Source organism: Lupinus angustifolius, chromosome LG14, assembly GCF_001865875.1.
Source record: "Lupinus angustifolius cultivar Tanjil chromosome LG14, LupAngTanjil_v1.0, whole genome shotgun sequence".
In the NCBI taxonomy this organism is placed as follows: domain Eukaryota; kingdom Viridiplantae; phylum Streptophyta; class Magnoliopsida; order Fabales; family Fabaceae; genus Lupinus; species Lupinus angustifolius.
In genome coordinates this window covers 8713971-8730607 of record NC_032022.1, presented here as the reverse complement: position 1 = coordinate 8730607, position 16637 = coordinate 8713971, and the positions used below count along the sequence as shown (strand labels likewise).

Sequence of the window (16637 nt, the reverse complement as noted above, 5' to 3'; positions counted from 1 at the left end):
ACACATTAAAGGTTCCTTTGATGTTAAAATCATCACCTTTAAACATATTCAAATACTAACAATAATTTCTAATATTTCCCAACAAATAACTCATCTAACCTTGTCCAAAGATATAGTTTTTCCATCTAAGAACAAGGAAGAAATTTCAAGATTTACAAAGGTCAAAAACTACATAAAGGTTCACATGATTTTATTATCATCCCCTTTAGTTATGCCTTCATAAAATACTTAAAAAAAACAAATATAAACTCTACTTTATCAAAAAGAGAAAGATGAAAATGATAAATTTGAAAAAAAAAGTGAATGAATGAACTAAGTGAGCAATATAAATAATTGATAATAAATGTCAACTTTTAAATTTTATCACAAATCAAATATTTCAATCATATTACTATAACATTAATTTCTTCTATTTTATAGAACTTAAGAGAATAATATAAATTATATAAGGAAAGAAACATATAAAATGAAAAAAGATGAAACAAAATAATCTATATACTAATCTTGAAAGAGATTTGTTCCTTATCCATAGGTGAGAGGATACGCTTAACCATAAACAAAAAAATATAATATCTTAACATATATATTTGTATAGTATTAATAATGATAATTACAACAATAATAATAAAAAAATAGAAAAACTATAAAATTATATTGTTCACTCTTATCTTAACAATGTACTTTATGATTTATATTATTATCATTAAATAAAATTATAATATGAAATTATATTTTCTTTACTAAACCAATCATAATATTAATTATAAAGTTAGATAATATGAAATTATATTTTCTTTACTAAACCAATCATAATATTAATTATAAAGTTAGATTAGAATACATAATTTTTAAGATGTTATAATTTTCACATGCATGAGTTTTATCCAATGTTTGAGTGTGTTATGATATTGTGGATATGACCCACTAATAGGCTTAAGGTATGTTTTTTTGACTAATTTTTCTACGTAAAAGTACATGCTAAGTTGCCAACACAACACTTAGTACGTTGTGTCAACCACTGTTGTTAAAACCGTACCGGTTATCAAACCAGTCAGGGTATTGGTATAGTGGTATAGTGGTACAGTGGTTCAACCGGTGGTTCAGTAATTAAACCGCATGCCGGTTAAACCGGACATACCTACTTATATTTATATATATATAAACATATAACAAAAAAATTTCAAATAGATAAATACTCAAATTTATAATCTATATTTATAATCTACTCAAAATTCACATAAACAAACAACTTTAAGTCTTTAACAAATTCAATGTCTAAATTACAAAACATATAATAATCCAAAAAAATCACTTAACAACCACAAAATATAAATAATGACACAAGTTCACAATTCACTCTACAAAACAAATAAATTTGGAGTTTTAATATTTAACACCAATGAGTCAAAATTGTCTCATATCGATCTTATATTTTTCCACTAAATCTTATTTTACTACTCCAGGATTACACAAATATCACTGAGATTACACACGAATGTTAGGAACCAAAAAGTGTAATTTATATATGTCTTAGAAACATGTGTCTTGAAGTGTTGAAGAAGGGTTGGAAAGATGAGTCACATTGAAATGAGTTTTTTAGTTTTTTTTTTCAAAAAAAATATATGTGAATAAACTGTCTGGTTTAGTAAAATACCGGCCGGTTCACCGGTTTTGACCGGTTTTTAACCAATTTTGATACTTGACCGATTCAACATCTGTACCGTACCAATTAGAGATCCAATTCACCAGTTTTCCAGTTAAACCAGCCAATACGAAATGATTTTTACAATGTCAACAATTGTAAGGAGATTGACCACAAAAGACAGATATCACAACAAATTGACAAATTGAGAGTAGTAGTTAAACATGATTTTTGTTTAAGATCTGGCATGATAGATAACTACTATTTGTTTTTAATTATTAATAATAATAAAAGAATATATATATATATATATATATAATAATCATGCAAACCCAACCAACCAATCCTTTACGAAAAGGATTGAGTCGAATATATATATATATATATATATATATATATATTCGACTCAATCCTTTTGGTAAAGGATTGGTTGGTTGGGTTTGCATGATTATTATAAAATTAAAGATTAATAAAAATTAAATAAACTCCATTCTGTAGGCAATACTAGTCGGAAGAATTAACCATGTGTTAGTAGATATATTTGAATTACTAAAACATTATTTTAATTATGATTTAGTTATTTTTGTTTATCTTATTAGTTATTATTTGAATTGTTATTATCTTATTGTTTTTATAAGAAAACTAGTTAATAAGATAAACAAAATTACCAACCAGCGTTGTTTCAAGTGGTACATGCTTGATTCCCCTTAAGCAAGGTCTCGAGTTCGAGTTTTCTGGATGGAAAAAATGTCTGCTGGAAGATGTAGCTACACATACTTGTAGATGTTCCCGACTTAAATATGATTGCCTCCAGTGCGATAATACTTGTGGAGAACCAAAAAAAAAGATTAAAAAAATTAACTAAATCCTATATAAGATAAGAGTTTAAAATCTATGCACTAAAGTGTTAAGTTTTTATATTGTCAGCACATCATCTACCATTGATTTGTATTACTTTTGTTTGAGAGTCAATGGTGATTAACAAATCAATGATTTATTGACAATGTAAAAAACTCTTACACTATAAGTATATACATATTAAATCATAAGATAATATTCTATTAATCTAAATATATTTAATATTACCTATTCCGAAAGTGATTAATTACTTATTATCCCTAAATGATATAGTTATACATTTTTTTTATAATGAAAATAAGTCAACCAGTCATTTGAAGGAGCTGAAAAAAACCGTATTTTGGGGAACGCAATCGTAAGACCAAGAGTAAATCCAAAAGAGTGGGTCCCAAAGTATTAATAAAAAATAAAAAATAACTATTATGATTAATGATTTATGGGTCTGTGGGGGTTTTTTGGCGGTTAGGGTTTATTAGTTTATGCATTTTAAAAAGATAGTGAAAGTAAAAAAAAAAACTCGTTTTACTCCAACGTTATTTTGTAGCAGCTGCTACACCCTTTTGGGTTTTTTGTTTTTCGGACAGTGTCGGCCACACTGTTTCTCTCTCCGTTCTTCAACGTTTCGTTTATGCACCGATTGGTATGATTCCTTTCTCCATTTTGCTTATTTTGTCTTTGATTTTTTGATACACGTCTTTTTCTTAGGTTTTTAGTTTTTCTGGTTCCTATTTGCTGTATGAATTGGGGATTAGGGTTTTATGATTTCCTAAACTCATCACATTGCGTATGAATCAGTTATTTTTTCTAATTTTTTGGTGGGTTTTATTTAGATTTTTGTGTTCTGAGATTTGTTTGAGATTTGTGTTAAGGTTGGGTTTACTGGCCCCTTTACTGTTTGATTTGATTGCTTTGGATTGTGTCAATTTAAGGGATCGTGATGTTAGGGTTTGTTGACTTGCTTTAATTTTACAGTTAGTAAAGGTGTTTCGGGATTTGGTCAGCCTTGTGTGCCAAGGAACCATGTGCTCTTTCTTTGTGTGGTTTCTTGGTGATGTTGTTGCCTTACATATGATCTGTTCGGTATATGCTTAACTGTTTCACTTTCTTTAACGTATGAACTTACTTTATATTGGGGAGTTTTAAAGAGAGGCAGGAGAGAGTGGCCCTTAGTGGAATTGAAAGGCAAAGAATGGAATGAAATAGAACATGTCAATTCATTGTTTGGTTGTTTAATGAGTTTAGTTAAGAACGGTAAGGTTGGAATAAGGTTGTAGCTTAGCAAGGAGACCTTGGCGCAACACTAAGGTTGTTGCTTAGCGACCATGAAGTCACAAATTCAAATCCTGGAAATAGCCTCTCCACTTGTGAGGTAAAGCTGCGTACATCTATCCTTCCCATACCCCACTAAGTGAGAGCCTCAACATTAGGCCGCCCTTTTAGTAAAGAAGGGTAAGGGAATTCATGTTATTCCTTCATTGAGTGGCAATGGAAGGGACTTCTTGACCCTCCCTTCCCATTCTGCTCCCTCTTTTTACAATCACCCTTAATGACTACTTTTGCAACATCTCAACAAGATCATGTCACTTGAACAGTTCGATCAGAATGGCAATTCAATTAACCATCTCTTTCTGTGTTTTCTTGTTTGCCGTGGATGAATTTGTGGTTGTTTAATGCCCTCTTCAGCTCATACAGGCACAATAGCACTTGCATTTAAGAGATGATTTTCCAAGCATGCCAGAAGTTCTTTTAATCAATAATCCTGTGCCATTGATGTAAAGTGCATTACATATTATATTTTGTTACTTATGCCAATTGCAAGCACAGTTCACTGACACTACCACTCTCAATTGCGTATGAGGGAACTCTAATGATCCAAAACATGACTTTGTCATGTAGGAATTTCAAAGGGGAGACTAACTACGTCAATCCCAATGTATTCTATTCTGTATTTCTATTTCAACTTCTACCCAATATTTTCCATATTTTAGTTTTATAATTGCTATTAATTGCTTTCAGTATACTATCAGATGTGTGAAATTGTAAATATCAATTAATAGCTATCATCTGTAATGCAGTATATTTTATTCCAGTTAAATTCATGTCCTGCAGTATATTTGATTCAACTAACCTTTCTCACCCAATGCAATACTCATCAATGTTCAAGGTTATTGTTAATCGTTAATGTGTTAGTAATGCAGATTCTGGAGTGTACAGAAGTTGTTAGGGATCAATAGAGCACTTGTGATAGTAAGCTAAGAGCTGAGGGGATGGAACACTGGGGTGTTTGCCATCGAGTCATGTACATTAACCAGGATGAGGAACAGGGAAGTCAACTGCCTTCTGATATTCTGAATGAAAAGGAATCAAGTGATGAAGAAGAAGAAAAAGTGATTAAAACTGAACCTGTTTATTTGCCAGAAACTAGGAAAAGGAAGTCCCGTAGCCTTAGTCAGCTTAGAGAGGTGAAAGAGGAATCATGTGGGAAGCAAAGTGGTAGGAAGGTTAGGACAAAGAAGAATGAATGTCGGGACAGATGGTCAGCTGAGAGGTAAAACAATAGTCATATTCTTCCTGTTGCTATCTTTATTATTAGTGGGATATTTAAGTTGAGGCAATCATGTAATGTAGGTATAACTTAGCTGAACAAAGCATGTGGGAGGTCTTGAAGGCTGAAGGTGCAACGTTTGATAACCCAATAACCCGACCTGCACTAAGAATGGCTGCCCGCAAGCGTATTGGTGATACTGGGCTTTTAGACCACTTACTGAAGCACATTGATGGTAAAGTGGCACCTGGAGGGATTGACCGGTTCCGAAGATGGTTCAACACCAACGGAATCATGGAGTATTGGTTGGAGAATGCTGACTTGGATAAGGTCCGCCAGGAGGCAGGGGTGCAGAACCCTTACTGGATACCACCATCTACTTTTAGGGCAAGCAATGTCCCCTCTCAGGATACGGATTCCTCTGCTGAATTGAAACTGCTTAAAATAGAAATGGCCCAAATGAAGAAGTATTGAACTTGGAAACTTAATTTCAAAACTAATTTTGTATGATTGCTATAACATTTCCTTTAATGATTTTATCTGGATAGCAGAGATATGCAGGAACTCATTGCGAAGAAGCAAGAGAAAAATAAAATTAGTCTGATGGAGGTGAACATTGTATTATTGTATAATTTAATAATTCAATGGTTTTCTATCTCTTGTATTAACTCATGATGTTTTGTGTTGTTTCATCGTCAGGAGACTCACAAGGAATTTGTGAAGTGGAGATCTCTGACTGACCGTTGCCTAACTGAAATTATGGCTTCTTTAAAGGGTCTGCAGGTATTAAACCATATATTGCTTATTTCTTCATCCATTAAGATTGAATGGATTTCATGTTATGTTGAATGGATTTTATTTTAGTCGGTTAATTTTTCCCTTTTTGTGATCTCTAGCTTACTTTAGTATATATGTTGACAGGGCAAGTATGGCGAATTCGTGATTTGGCAAACTAGATTTGAGCAACAGCTTGTAGAAATAACAAATAAATTGAGTGATCTTCAAGCACCAGGGGAACATACAACTTTCAGTCCTCACTCAGAAAAATGGAAAGATTGGATAGAAAGCACCAACTTAGATATTCCGGATGATGAATTTGCAACTTGGATTGGTGGGAGTTCAGAGCTGCTAAATGTTCCACCAGAGGCTGTAATCAGAGATCCAAACTCAGCCCCACTTTCTCAGTTAATCATTGAAGGACCAACTAACAAGAAGAGGTAAGACATGTGAAACCAAATTCTTCAATCCCTCTCCCCAAACACCCATGTTAAAGTGGAAAAAAGCGAATCAAGGGGGAAAATGTTCTGTTAGGTATAGTTAATTTTTTCCCTTTGAAATGTTAGTGAGTCGATGAAGTTGGTGCCTGCTAGACAAGATCAACCTAATGTGACCCCTGATTCTTCTACAACTGTTACTTCGAATAATTCAAAGTCAGACATTGACAACTCATTGATGATGTTTCAGGTGATGTTAGTGTGTACATACCACTTGTATAATATTTTCCGATATTTCATAGCACATTCATTTTCGATAATATTTTTCTCACAGGAGATGTTCATGGATATATACAAATGGAAAGATAAAATGGAGCAGCAGCTGTTGGAGCTGTCAAAAACTGTATATGGTGGTATTCTGGAACGTTTCGTTTATGCACCGATTGGTATGATTCCTTTCTCCATTTTGCTTATTTTGTCTTTGATTTTTTGATACACGTCTTTTTCTTAGGTTTTTAGTTTTTCTGGTTCCTATTTGCTGTATGAATTGGGGATTAGGGTTTTATGATTTCCTAAACTCATCACATTGCGTATGAATCAGTTATTTTTTCTAATTTTTTGGTGGGTTTTATTTAGATTTTTGTGTTCTGAGATTTGTTTGAGATTTGTGTTAAGGTTGGGTTTACTGGCCCCTTTACTGTTTGATTTGATTGCTTTGGATTGTGTCAATTTAAGGGATCGTGATGTTAGGGTTTGTTGACTTGCTTTAATTTTACAGTTAGTAAAGGTGTTTCGGGATTTGGTCAGCCTTGTGTGCCAAGGAACCATGTGCTCTTTCTTTGTGTGGTTTCTTGGTGATGTTGTTGCCTTACATATGATCTGTTCGGTATATGCTTAACTGTTTCACTTTCTTTAACGTATGAACTTACTTTATATTGGGGAGTTTTAAAGAGAGGCAGGAGAGAGTGGCCCTTAGTGGAATTGAAAGGCAAAGAATGGAATGAAATAGAACATGTCAATTCATTGTTTGGTTGTTTAATGAGTTTAGTTAAGAACGGTAAGGTTGGAATAAGGTTGTAGCTTAGCAAGGAGACCTTGGCGCAACACTAAGGTTGTTGCTTAGCGACCATGAAGTCACAAATTCAAATCCTGGAAATAGCCTCTCCACTTGTGAGGTAAAGCTGCGTACATCTATCCTTCCCATACCCCACTAAGTGAGAGCCTCAACATTAGGCCGCCCTTTTAGTAAAGAAGGGTAAGGGAATTCATGTTATTCCTTCATTGAGTGGCAATGGAAGGGACTTCTTGACCCTCCCTTCCCATTCTGCTCCCTCTTTTTACAATCACCCTTAATGACTACTTTTGCAACATCTCAACAAGATCATGTCACTTGAACAGTTCGATCAGAATGGCAATTCAATTAACCATCTCTTTCTGTGTTTTCTTGTTTGCCGTGGATGAATTTGTGGTTGTTTAATGCCCTCTTCAGCTCATACAGGCACAATAGCACTTGCATTTAAGAGATGATTTTCCAAGCATGCCAGAAGTTCTTTTAATCAATAATCCTGTGCCATTGATGTAAAGTGCATTACATATTATATTTTGTTACTTATGCCAATTGCAAGCACAGTTCACTGACACTACCACTCTCAATTGCGTATGAGGGAACTCTAATGATCCAAAACATGACTTTGTCATGTAGGAATTTCAAAGGGGAGACTAACTACGTCAATCCCAATGTATTCTATTCTGTATTTCTATTTCAACTTCTACCCAATATTTTCCATATTTTAGTTTTATAATTGCTATTAATTGCTTTCAGTATACTATCAGATGTGTGAAATTGTAAATATCAATTAATAGCTATCATCTGTAATGCAGTATATTTTATTCCAGTTAAATTCATGTCCTGCAGTATATTTGATTCAACTAACCTTTCTCACCCAATGCAATACTCATCAATGTTCAAGGTTATTGTTAATCGTTAATGTGTTAGTAATGCAGATTCTGGAGTGTACAGAAGTTGTTAGGGATCAATAGAGCACTTGTGATAGTAAGCTAAGAGCTGAGGGGATGGAACACTGGGGTGTTTGCCATCGAGTCATGTACATTAACCAGGATGAGGAACACGAAAGTCAAATTCCTTGTGACATTCTGAACGAAGAGGAATCAAGTGATGAAGAAGAAGAAAAAGTGATTAAAACTGAACCTGTTTATTTGCCAGAAACTAGGAAAAGGAAGTCCCGTAGCCTTAGTCAGCTTAGAGAGGTGAAAGAGGAATCATGTGGGAAGCAAAGTGGTAGGAAGGTTAGGACAAAGAAGAATGAATGTCGGGACAGATGGTCAGCTGAGAGGTAAAACAATAGTCATATTCTTCCTGTTGCTATCTTTATTATTAGTGGGATATTTAAGTTGAGGCAATCATGTAATGTAGGTATAACTTAGCTGAACAAAGCATGTGGGAGGTCTTGAAGGCTGAAGGTGCAACGTTTGATAACCCAATAACCCGACCTGCACTAAGAATGGCTGCCCGCAAGCGTATTGGTGATACTGGGCTTTTAGACCACTTACTGAAGCACATTGATGGTAAAGTGGCACCTGGAGGGATTGACCGGTTCCGAAGATGGTTCAACACCAACGGAATCATGGAGTATTGGTTGGAGAATGCTGACTTGGATAAGGTCCGCCAGGAGGCAGGGGTGCAGAACCCTTACTGGATACCACCATCTACTTTTAGGGCAAGCAATGTCCCCTCTCAGGATACGGATTCCTCTGCTGAATTGAAACTGCTTAAAATAGAAATGGCCCAAATGAAGAAGTATTGAACTTGGAAACTTAATTTCAAAACTAATTTTGTATGATTGCTATAACATTTCCTTTAATGATTTTATCTGGATAGCAGAGATATGCAGGAACTCATTGCGAAGAAGCAAGAGAAAAATAAAATTAGTCTGATGGAGGTGAACATTGTATTATTGTATAATTTAATAATTCAATGGTTTTCTATCTCTTGTATTAACTCATGATGTTTTGTGTTGTTTCATCGTCAGGAGACTCACAAGGAATTTGTGAAGTGGAGATCTCTGACTGACCGTTGCCTAACTGAAATTATGGCTTCTTTAAAGGGTCTGCAGGTATTAAACCATATATTGCTTATTTCTTCATCCATTAAGATTGAATGGATTTCATGTTATGTTGAATGGATTTTATTTTAGTCGGTTAATTTTTCCCTTTTTGTGATCTCTAGCTTACTTTAGTATATATGTTGACAGGGCAAGTATGGCGAATTCGTGATTTGGCAAACTAGATTTGAGCAACAGCTTGTAGAAATAACAAATAAATTGAGTGATCTTCAAGCACCAGGGGAACATACAACTTTCAGTCCTCACTCAGAAAAATGGAAAGATTGGATAGAAAGCACCAACTTAGATATTCCGGATGATGAATTTGCAACTTGGATTGGTGGGAGTTCAGAGCTGCTAAATGTTCCACCAGAGGCTGTAATCAGAGATCCAAACTCAGCCCCACTTTCTCAGTTAATCATTGAAGGACCAACTAACAAGAAGAGGTAAGACATGTGAAACCAAATTCTTCAATCCCTCTCCCCAAACACCCATGTTAAAGTGGAAAAAAGCGAATCAAGGGGGAAAATGTTCTGTTAGGTATAGTTAATTTTTTCCCTTTGAAATGTTAGTGAGTCGATGAAGTTGGTGCCTGCTAGACAAGATCAACCTAATGTGACCCCTGATTCTTCTACAACTGTTACTTCGAATAATTCAAAGTCAGACATTGACAACTCATTGATGATGTTTCAGGTGATGTTAGTGTGTACATACCACTTGTATAATATTTTCCGATATTTCATAGCACATTCATTTTCGATAATATTTTTCTCACAGGAGATGTTCATGGATATATACAAATGGAAAGATAAAATGGAGCAGCAGCTGTTGGAGCTGTCAAATACTGTATATGGTGGTATGCTGGCAATGAAATAGACATCATTTTGAAGTATCAAGCCTAGGATAGAATTATAACTGCCATTTCGTCCGTATGTTTTTTTCTGTTACTCTTAAGCTGGTAGAGTTTAGATATTGTACAGCATTAACACTCTGATCCTGGGAATCCTTGCCAACCAACCAAGTTCATAGAAGAGGTTTTGAGCCTCAGCTGCTAAATGAGCTGCAAATTGTTGATATGTTTGATTGGCCTTTTACAGTATAGTTGGTTACAATCATGTGAGTTCCTTTTCGTATAGGTCTTCAGGTAGGCTTTACCCTGATTTAAATTATGTGCTAGAGGGATCCTGAAAACTTGCACTTAAATTATTTGGAGTACTAGTTGCTATATTTATATAATAGAATTTCCACACTATGGTTTAGTATACCTTTCGAATGTCTTATTAGTGTGAATTTCAATGTAATTTGTCAGTCTAATGGTCTTGCTATTGCTATTTTCTTTGTTAGAAAGTTTTTCTTAAATTTGAGCTTGAGATGACTCAACTTTTGGAAACAACTTCTATAAAAATAGCATAACCCACATGTAAGTAAATGGTTGTGGCTGATATTATTTTTGGTGAAGCCTGCCTAATGTTGGCAATCTGAGCTAAATTGGTCATATCTAGAAAGCATTTGGTGGCTTCTAGTATTTTATAGGATAGTCAAGTTTATAACTTAATCCTTCTGTTTCAAAACTCTGATGTTTTAATTTAAAAAAAAAGTAAACATATAAAAAAGTGATTTGAAAATCAGTGTCAAGAATACAAAAGGGAGGTTTTCTAAAGCCATTATTTCTCTTTTATTCCCCTCCAAAATTATACTCCCGAATAAAACTTAAGTGCCTGTTTAGAATAGATTAAAGTGTTGAGTTTTTGCTTAATTTTTCGAAAAATAGCTTAAAATGTAAATTATGTATTTTGACAATTAAATAAGATTATAAATTCAGTTTTTTTAATGAAAAATAAGTCAAAGGGAGAAATTCCAAAATCATGGGTATAATTATTTTGGATTAGTTTGTATTTTTATTTTTTCTACTTCCCATTTTACCATAACATAATTGTATCTCTCTTTATTTTTACTGTTCTACTAAACTTAATAACTCTCTATATCATCATAACTTAACTCCATAACTATGTAACTTTATCTCTATCCTCCTTTTAATTTTTTTTGTATATTACTTGACATTTTGTATTATTTATTTTTTAAATTGTGTAATTTAAGTTTAGCAACTTCGATTTATTTATGTCATGTTATTTTTAATATTGATATTAGTTTTTATATTGTATTTTATTTAATATATTTTTTTAGCATACAATATTAAAAATTAAAAAAATTATAGTAAATTATGATGACAAATATTAAAAAAATTATAGTTAAAATGTAGTGTAAAAAACAATCAAAATAGTCATAACATAAACAAATAACTCCAAGTTCTTTTCTGTAATTTGCTATGTAAAAATTAATCTTCTCACTTTATCTAAACAAAATATATTAATTTATATTCAGTTTTTAGCTAATACACCGAAATATAAATATTATAATCTTACTAAACAACCTTTTTCTTAACTTTGACATTGTCTGTCGTCAACAAGTTGCTCGAGTAAAAAATAAATTTTAATAAATTCAACCAAATATTATAATTGTGATAGCTAACAACTTGAAAGACTAAGATAAAAAGTTAAGGGGCTAAAAATATAATTTTTGCATTACCTATAAAAAAACTTGAATTCAACTAGACTTCTTTAAAAATGTACATGTGTCCATTTTAAAAATGTACAGTTGATCTTTTAACTACTCTTGGGTGGAAATGAGAGTGATTTCTAATGAGAATGAATTAATTCATGGCATATAACCTTCAAAATAAGAGTGATCATTCAAAAAGAGATGTCCACTCCATCATATATAAGGTAGAAATGACTATTCTCTCCAAAATTTTGACTGTGTGGAAACTACATTATTCAAACATCTTGGCAGAAATTAATAGTCTGTTTCTCTACAAATCAATGAATTTGTCAAGTTTTGCTTGTTCATTGGAAACAATTCTTGAGAAAGAACAGCTGAGAGTTTAAAAATAAAGGATATAATGAATAATATTAATAAGAACCATGCACAAATATAGCCGACTAAATAGATCAAATGAAACAATTAGGTTCTATCAAAAGTCAATTTTAATAAATCCACTTAGACCAAGGTAAACCATAGATATAGAAGAGTAAAGTAAAATGATAATTTTTTTTATCGATGTGAAATATATTATTGTTATAAGAATTTAGTAACAAAGAAGAGAATGTTTTGGAGAGGCTATGTCTCTTCATTTAACAATGAGTTTCTCACATCAGTATGAACTTGCAAAAATTCATAGTAACAAACCACATGTAGTAACTGTATGACATGCAAGAAATTTAATAGAACTGACATCTGGATATATTCGGCAGTTATGAAGGTGAGCCTATATCTAACCGCTTACCTCGGCTGCATACCTTTCACATTTTACTGGCAAGGGGAATGAATTTGGTATGACGCCCTTGAGCAAAAACTTTGCCAGTCTTTTTCTTCCTGAACTCGACGCTGACAACAGCTACGGCCTTTCCTACACGGAGAGCCCTGGCCTCAATCTCAATCTCCTCCTAACATTCAAAAGAAAAAAATTATTGCAGTGATATCGTGCATTATACACAAAATCCAATATCATAAACCAGGAAAAGAATTTCATACATTCCACTAATTAAATTAGGTATTTGATATCCTCCAAACACAAAAAACTGGATTGAGAGAAAGTTCATAGACTTTAAAAATGACAGAAAAGGATTTCTGTGAATTAATAGATCTGTTCCGCCTGAAATGGGAGTGAGATTGGGTTATGAACTTCTAATCTATAATTTCATGAATGAGTTGATTCCATAAATGCACTACTATTTACAAGAAATGGTTGAGCTAATTCCTGATCTATAATAATTGTAGCTGTTTCCTAAGAGATCCCATGCTACTTGTTGTATCACAGAGCATTGAACAAAAAAGCTGAAGTCAACCTCCACCCTTCCACTTCCCCAAAACCAAAAACAAAAACAAAGATTTTTCTATTTTACCAGGGCAAAGTCTACATTTTAGCAGCAATTTCAGCAAAAACTTGGTCTAAAACAGTACATTTTAGCATAAAGTTTCAAAATCGGCATCCTTCATTTTTTCCTTTCCTCAAAATACTAATGTCCTTGCAAGATATTAGCTTTATCTGTTCAAGCTGTCACATGTAATTGTTGCTAACTAATACCTGGTCAGCTTCTTGTTCTATAGAGTTCGTAGAAATCCGTAAAATGGACAGACCAATAGATAATGATATAATCACCACAAGAGAAGACTCTAATAGATTTAGCTTGAGATTTACTTAAAGCACCAATTGCAAAGGAAAGCCAAAAGCATGTTTATTGTAGGACAGTCAGCCTTAAAAGATAGTCTCCTATCCCGTTGTTATTCTAAGGGTCTTGTTAAACAGGTCAAACAGAATTCATAGAGCTTATATGGCAGTCTATGAGAAACAAGAGCAATCACAAGGACTAAACCGATTGTCCAGACCTGACTGCATAATGATGAATTATCGAGTAAATGAATCATTAAAGAGCTTCTCGAATATGAACTTTCCAACAAAACCATGAATTATTTGCATTGAACTTTACAAATATAAACTAAGAGTACAGAACAAACACTAAAACAAGCATTCCCAATGGCAACATGACCCTCTCTTCTTTATTCCTCTTTACAAGTAAGGGTCGGTATGGATACCAGTTGGAGACCTCCAAACAATGGTTTGGAGTGTCAAAGCTGTGGTTCACCTTTTTTAAACATGTTTAGTAAAATCAATTTTCGAGTATCCATAACTGGATTTGCTGCCCAAACCTTGGTTGTACAAGAAGTGAAAAAATCTTCAGTTGTCCTTGCATCAAACTCTATTATGGGTGTTCAAGATTCAACTACTATCCTGACCATAACACCTGCAAAATTAATTGCGGCCTTCACCCTTCGCATCCTTTTTAGATACTTACACATATAAAAGATTAAAAGTCATTTTGATAATCTGATTTTTTCACAGGCAAATGTTAATATGTTACTATTTGTAATGAGTGAGATTCAAACCATCAACCTCCTTATCACACTATTTCTTAAACCCTCCACCCAACCATCTGACCACCTTGTTACTCCCATTTGATAAATATGATTAACATTTTCCGAATTCCAAACTAGTGACGGAGGGAGAGGGGACATTGGTATGTCATTGTCCCAATCAAATTTTCTAATTGTCTTCATGCACTCTTTTATGTTCGCTTTGGTCTTGCCCCCTCGAACTAAATTTCTAGCAGGATCTGCCCCTTATCCAAACTATAGTCCTTCTACCAAAACCAACTTAAAGTATACAAACACAATTCAGTAACTCAAACCTACTTTTACTCAAATTTTGTACACTACAATTAAATAAAAACACCCTTAAACAAAACCAGTTGCCAATTTACGTAATATAAAGCAATATAACAACCATTACCAAAGCCTCAAAACTCAAACAATAAAAAGTGAAAATAAATCAATGGTTTTTAGATATATAGATAGATTAGATACTAACATCAACATAAGCAGCATCCATATACGAAACATTGATCTCAACTGAAACTCCTGTGCTGAGAGGTGGATGTCCGACGGAACAAATAGCAGCAGATCCAACCACATCCACCAGGGCAGCGGTGGCACCACCGTGCAAGGAATTTCCAGGATTCTAGAAATTAATTAATAAGATAAAAATCAAAATCTATAATATACTAAAAAGTAAATTACACCGAAAGAGTGAGGTTTAACTTAATTATACTTATTTTCAATCAATGTTATATATATATATATGAGTATCAGTGTAATTATACTCACCTCTATGAAGGTACCAATTAATGTTATGTATAAATACTCACCTCTGTGAAGGTACCAATGTAATGTTATGTTTAAATTATGGTTGGTTGGTTTGTTTGCGAGTTGAGATTTAGAGGGGAGTAAAATGGGATAAAAGACTTCATAGTCATTTCACAAGTAAGTTTTATGCCTTGAAAACTTTTATTTATTTTGTTTCTCCTCCAAAACCAAACCGGCAAACATACCTAAATATGTGGTGTTATTTACTCTATAAATAAAATGGAGAGAAGGAATAAGGAGTTAGTTAGTGTACGGACGAGTAAACGAGGGGGAATCTTCATTGAACAAACGACGCGGCCATGTTCTATGTGATCGACAGTGAGAGAACTCATGATTAAGGGTTCCAAGAAGCGAGATGGTAATTCATCAACTACGGATGTTGTTTCCATTCCTTTTTCTAAGGTCTTCTTCACTGACTCCAAATCCATTTTGCTTTCTTTTCTTTCTACCTCTTACTGTTGTATTTTATATCTTCCAACTTTCAATCCCTCATTTTTATATCAATTTGGCATGGGATAAACACGTGCCCACGTGTATGAATTGTTATGTGATATGCTGCCCATCTTAGAGTTTTAGAGTATTAGTTGTTCAGAATAAGAATATTTTTTTATTTTATGCCATTCTTTTTTTTTTTTTTTTAAATAAGAACAATTCTTAGTTGTTATTTGTTATTAGTCAATAAAAAATGAAGAGAAAGAGAAATGTTGTGAGAAAAAATAGATATTATGAGATCTAAATTTTATAATAAATTATAAAATAATGTGTGAAATCTAAATAAAAATAAAATTTTCTAGTTAGTATCATATATTAAATATTTTTTTAAAATAAAATACAAAAATAAGACTTGTTTTCGGTATCAAAAGTCACCTGAGAATTAGATCGACTAAAATTAAAAGTGATTATGCACTTTAATTCTTAAAATTTGCTTACCAATTTAATTTTAAAAAATTTAAAAATTATGAATATAAGTGTAAATAGTCCATAATTATGACTGAGAGGTACCCTAAAATTAGTCATAATAAATGCTAAAATAAACTATTTTGACCCATATTTAATATTTTTAAGACTATTTTGAGTTTTTAAAAATTTAGGACCAAAACAATAAAACTGTTTTAGGATGAAAATAAACTCTAAAAATAAAAGTGTAAAGATGTTTTAATTTTTTATTTTAACTTTTTAAGAAGCATATTTTTTTGGTTATGAGGAACATATTTTAACTATACATATCATCACCAAAAACTAATAAGGTGTTAGTCTAATGATGTAAGGTTTTATTAGATCACAGAAAGACCAAAATATCAATGGTTCAATTCTTGAGAGTCACACTTGTTGGAAGAGACAATTATATATCAAAATAGATTAGTTCTTTATCCAAAAGGATGAGAGTATACCTTTAATATTACTAATAACAGCAAAATATCACGAGCAACATAATA

The 16637-nt window shown here is 32.8% G+C and overlaps 3 protein-coding genes across 4 annotated transcripts; 2 read left to right on the top strand and 1 right to left on the bottom strand.

Annotated features, from left to right (window-relative positions):
• Window positions 2994-7117, top strand: LOC109326352 (protein DYAD-like). The gene is made up of 9 exons (XM_019559043.1): window positions 2994-3140; window positions 4699-5048; window positions 5129-5512; window positions 5597-5654; window positions 5745-5828; window positions 5967-6262; window positions 6389-6509; window positions 6594-6705; window positions 7038-7117. Exons 2-9 carry the CDS (start codon window positions 4768-4770, stop codon window positions 7115-7117), a joined length of 1416 nt encoding a protein of 471 aa, XP_019414588.1. The 5' UTR covers window positions 2994-3140; window positions 4699-4767.
• Window positions 6682-10641, top strand: LOC109326991 (protein DYAD-like). 2 transcript variants are annotated; one of them, XM_019559949.1, is made up of 8 exons: window positions 6682-6705; window positions 8264-8613; window positions 8694-9077; window positions 9162-9219; window positions 9310-9393; window positions 9532-9827; window positions 9954-10074; window positions 10159-10641. In XM_019559949.1, exons 2-8 carry the CDS (start codon window positions 8333-8335, stop codon window positions 10255-10257), a joined length of 1323 nt encoding a protein of 440 aa, XP_019415494.1. In that variant the 5' UTR covers window positions 6682-6705; window positions 8264-8332; the 3' UTR covers window positions 10258-10641. The 2 variants fall into 2 exon arrangements, with proteins under 2 accessions (XP_019415494.1, XP_019415493.1); XM_019559948.1 differs by having other exon boundaries at window positions 9159-9219.
• Window positions 12470-15678, bottom strand: LOC109326130 (acyl-coenzyme A thioesterase 13-like). The gene is made up of 3 exons (XM_019558796.1): window positions 15459-15678; window positions 14867-15016; window positions 12470-12884 (listed from the first exon to the last, which is right to left on the bottom strand). The coding sequence occupies exons 1-3, from the start codon at window positions 15627-15629 to the stop codon at window positions 12741-12743; spliced, it is 465 nt and encodes a 154-aa protein (XP_019414341.1). The 5' UTR covers window positions 15630-15678; the 3' UTR covers window positions 12470-12740.

Bases quoted from the DNA above. Each gene is read 5' to 3' on its own strand.
- LOC109326352 (XM_019559043.1), top strand. From the start codon at position 4,768: ATGGAACACTGGGGTGTTTGCCATCGAGTCATGTACATTAACCAGGAT. The intron at 5,655-5,744 runs GTGAACATTGTA...TTTCATCGTCAG, and splicing joins ATAAAATTAGTCTGATGGAG to GAGACTCACAAGGAATTTGT. The intron at 5,829-5,966 runs GTATTAAACCAT...ATATGTTGACAG, and splicing joins CTTCTTTAAAGGGTCTGCAG to GGCAAGTATGGCGAATTCGT.
- LOC109326991 (XM_019559948.1), top strand. From the start codon at position 8,333: ATGGAACACTGGGGTGTTTGCCATCGAGTCATGTACATTAACCAGGAT. The intron at 8,614-8,693 runs GTAAAACAATAG...CATGTAATGTAG, and splicing joins GACAGATGGTCAGCTGAGAG to GTATAACTTAGCTGAACAAA. The intron at 10,075-10,158 runs GTGATGTTAGTG...TTTTTCTCACAG, and splicing joins ACTCATTGATGATGTTTCAG to GAGATGTTCATGGATATATA.
- LOC109326130 (XM_019558796.1), bottom strand. From the start codon at position 15,629: ATGGATTTGGAGTCAGTGAAGAAGACCTTAGAAAAAGGAATGGAAACA. The intron at 15,017-15,458 runs GTCCGTACACTA...ATTAATTTCTAG, and splicing joins AGATTCCCCCTCGTTTACTC to AATCCTGGAAATTCCTTGCA. The intron at 12,885-14,866 runs GTTAGTATCTAA...TTTGAATGTTAG, and splicing joins TGGATGCTGCTTATGTTGAT to GAGGAGATTGAGATTGAGGC.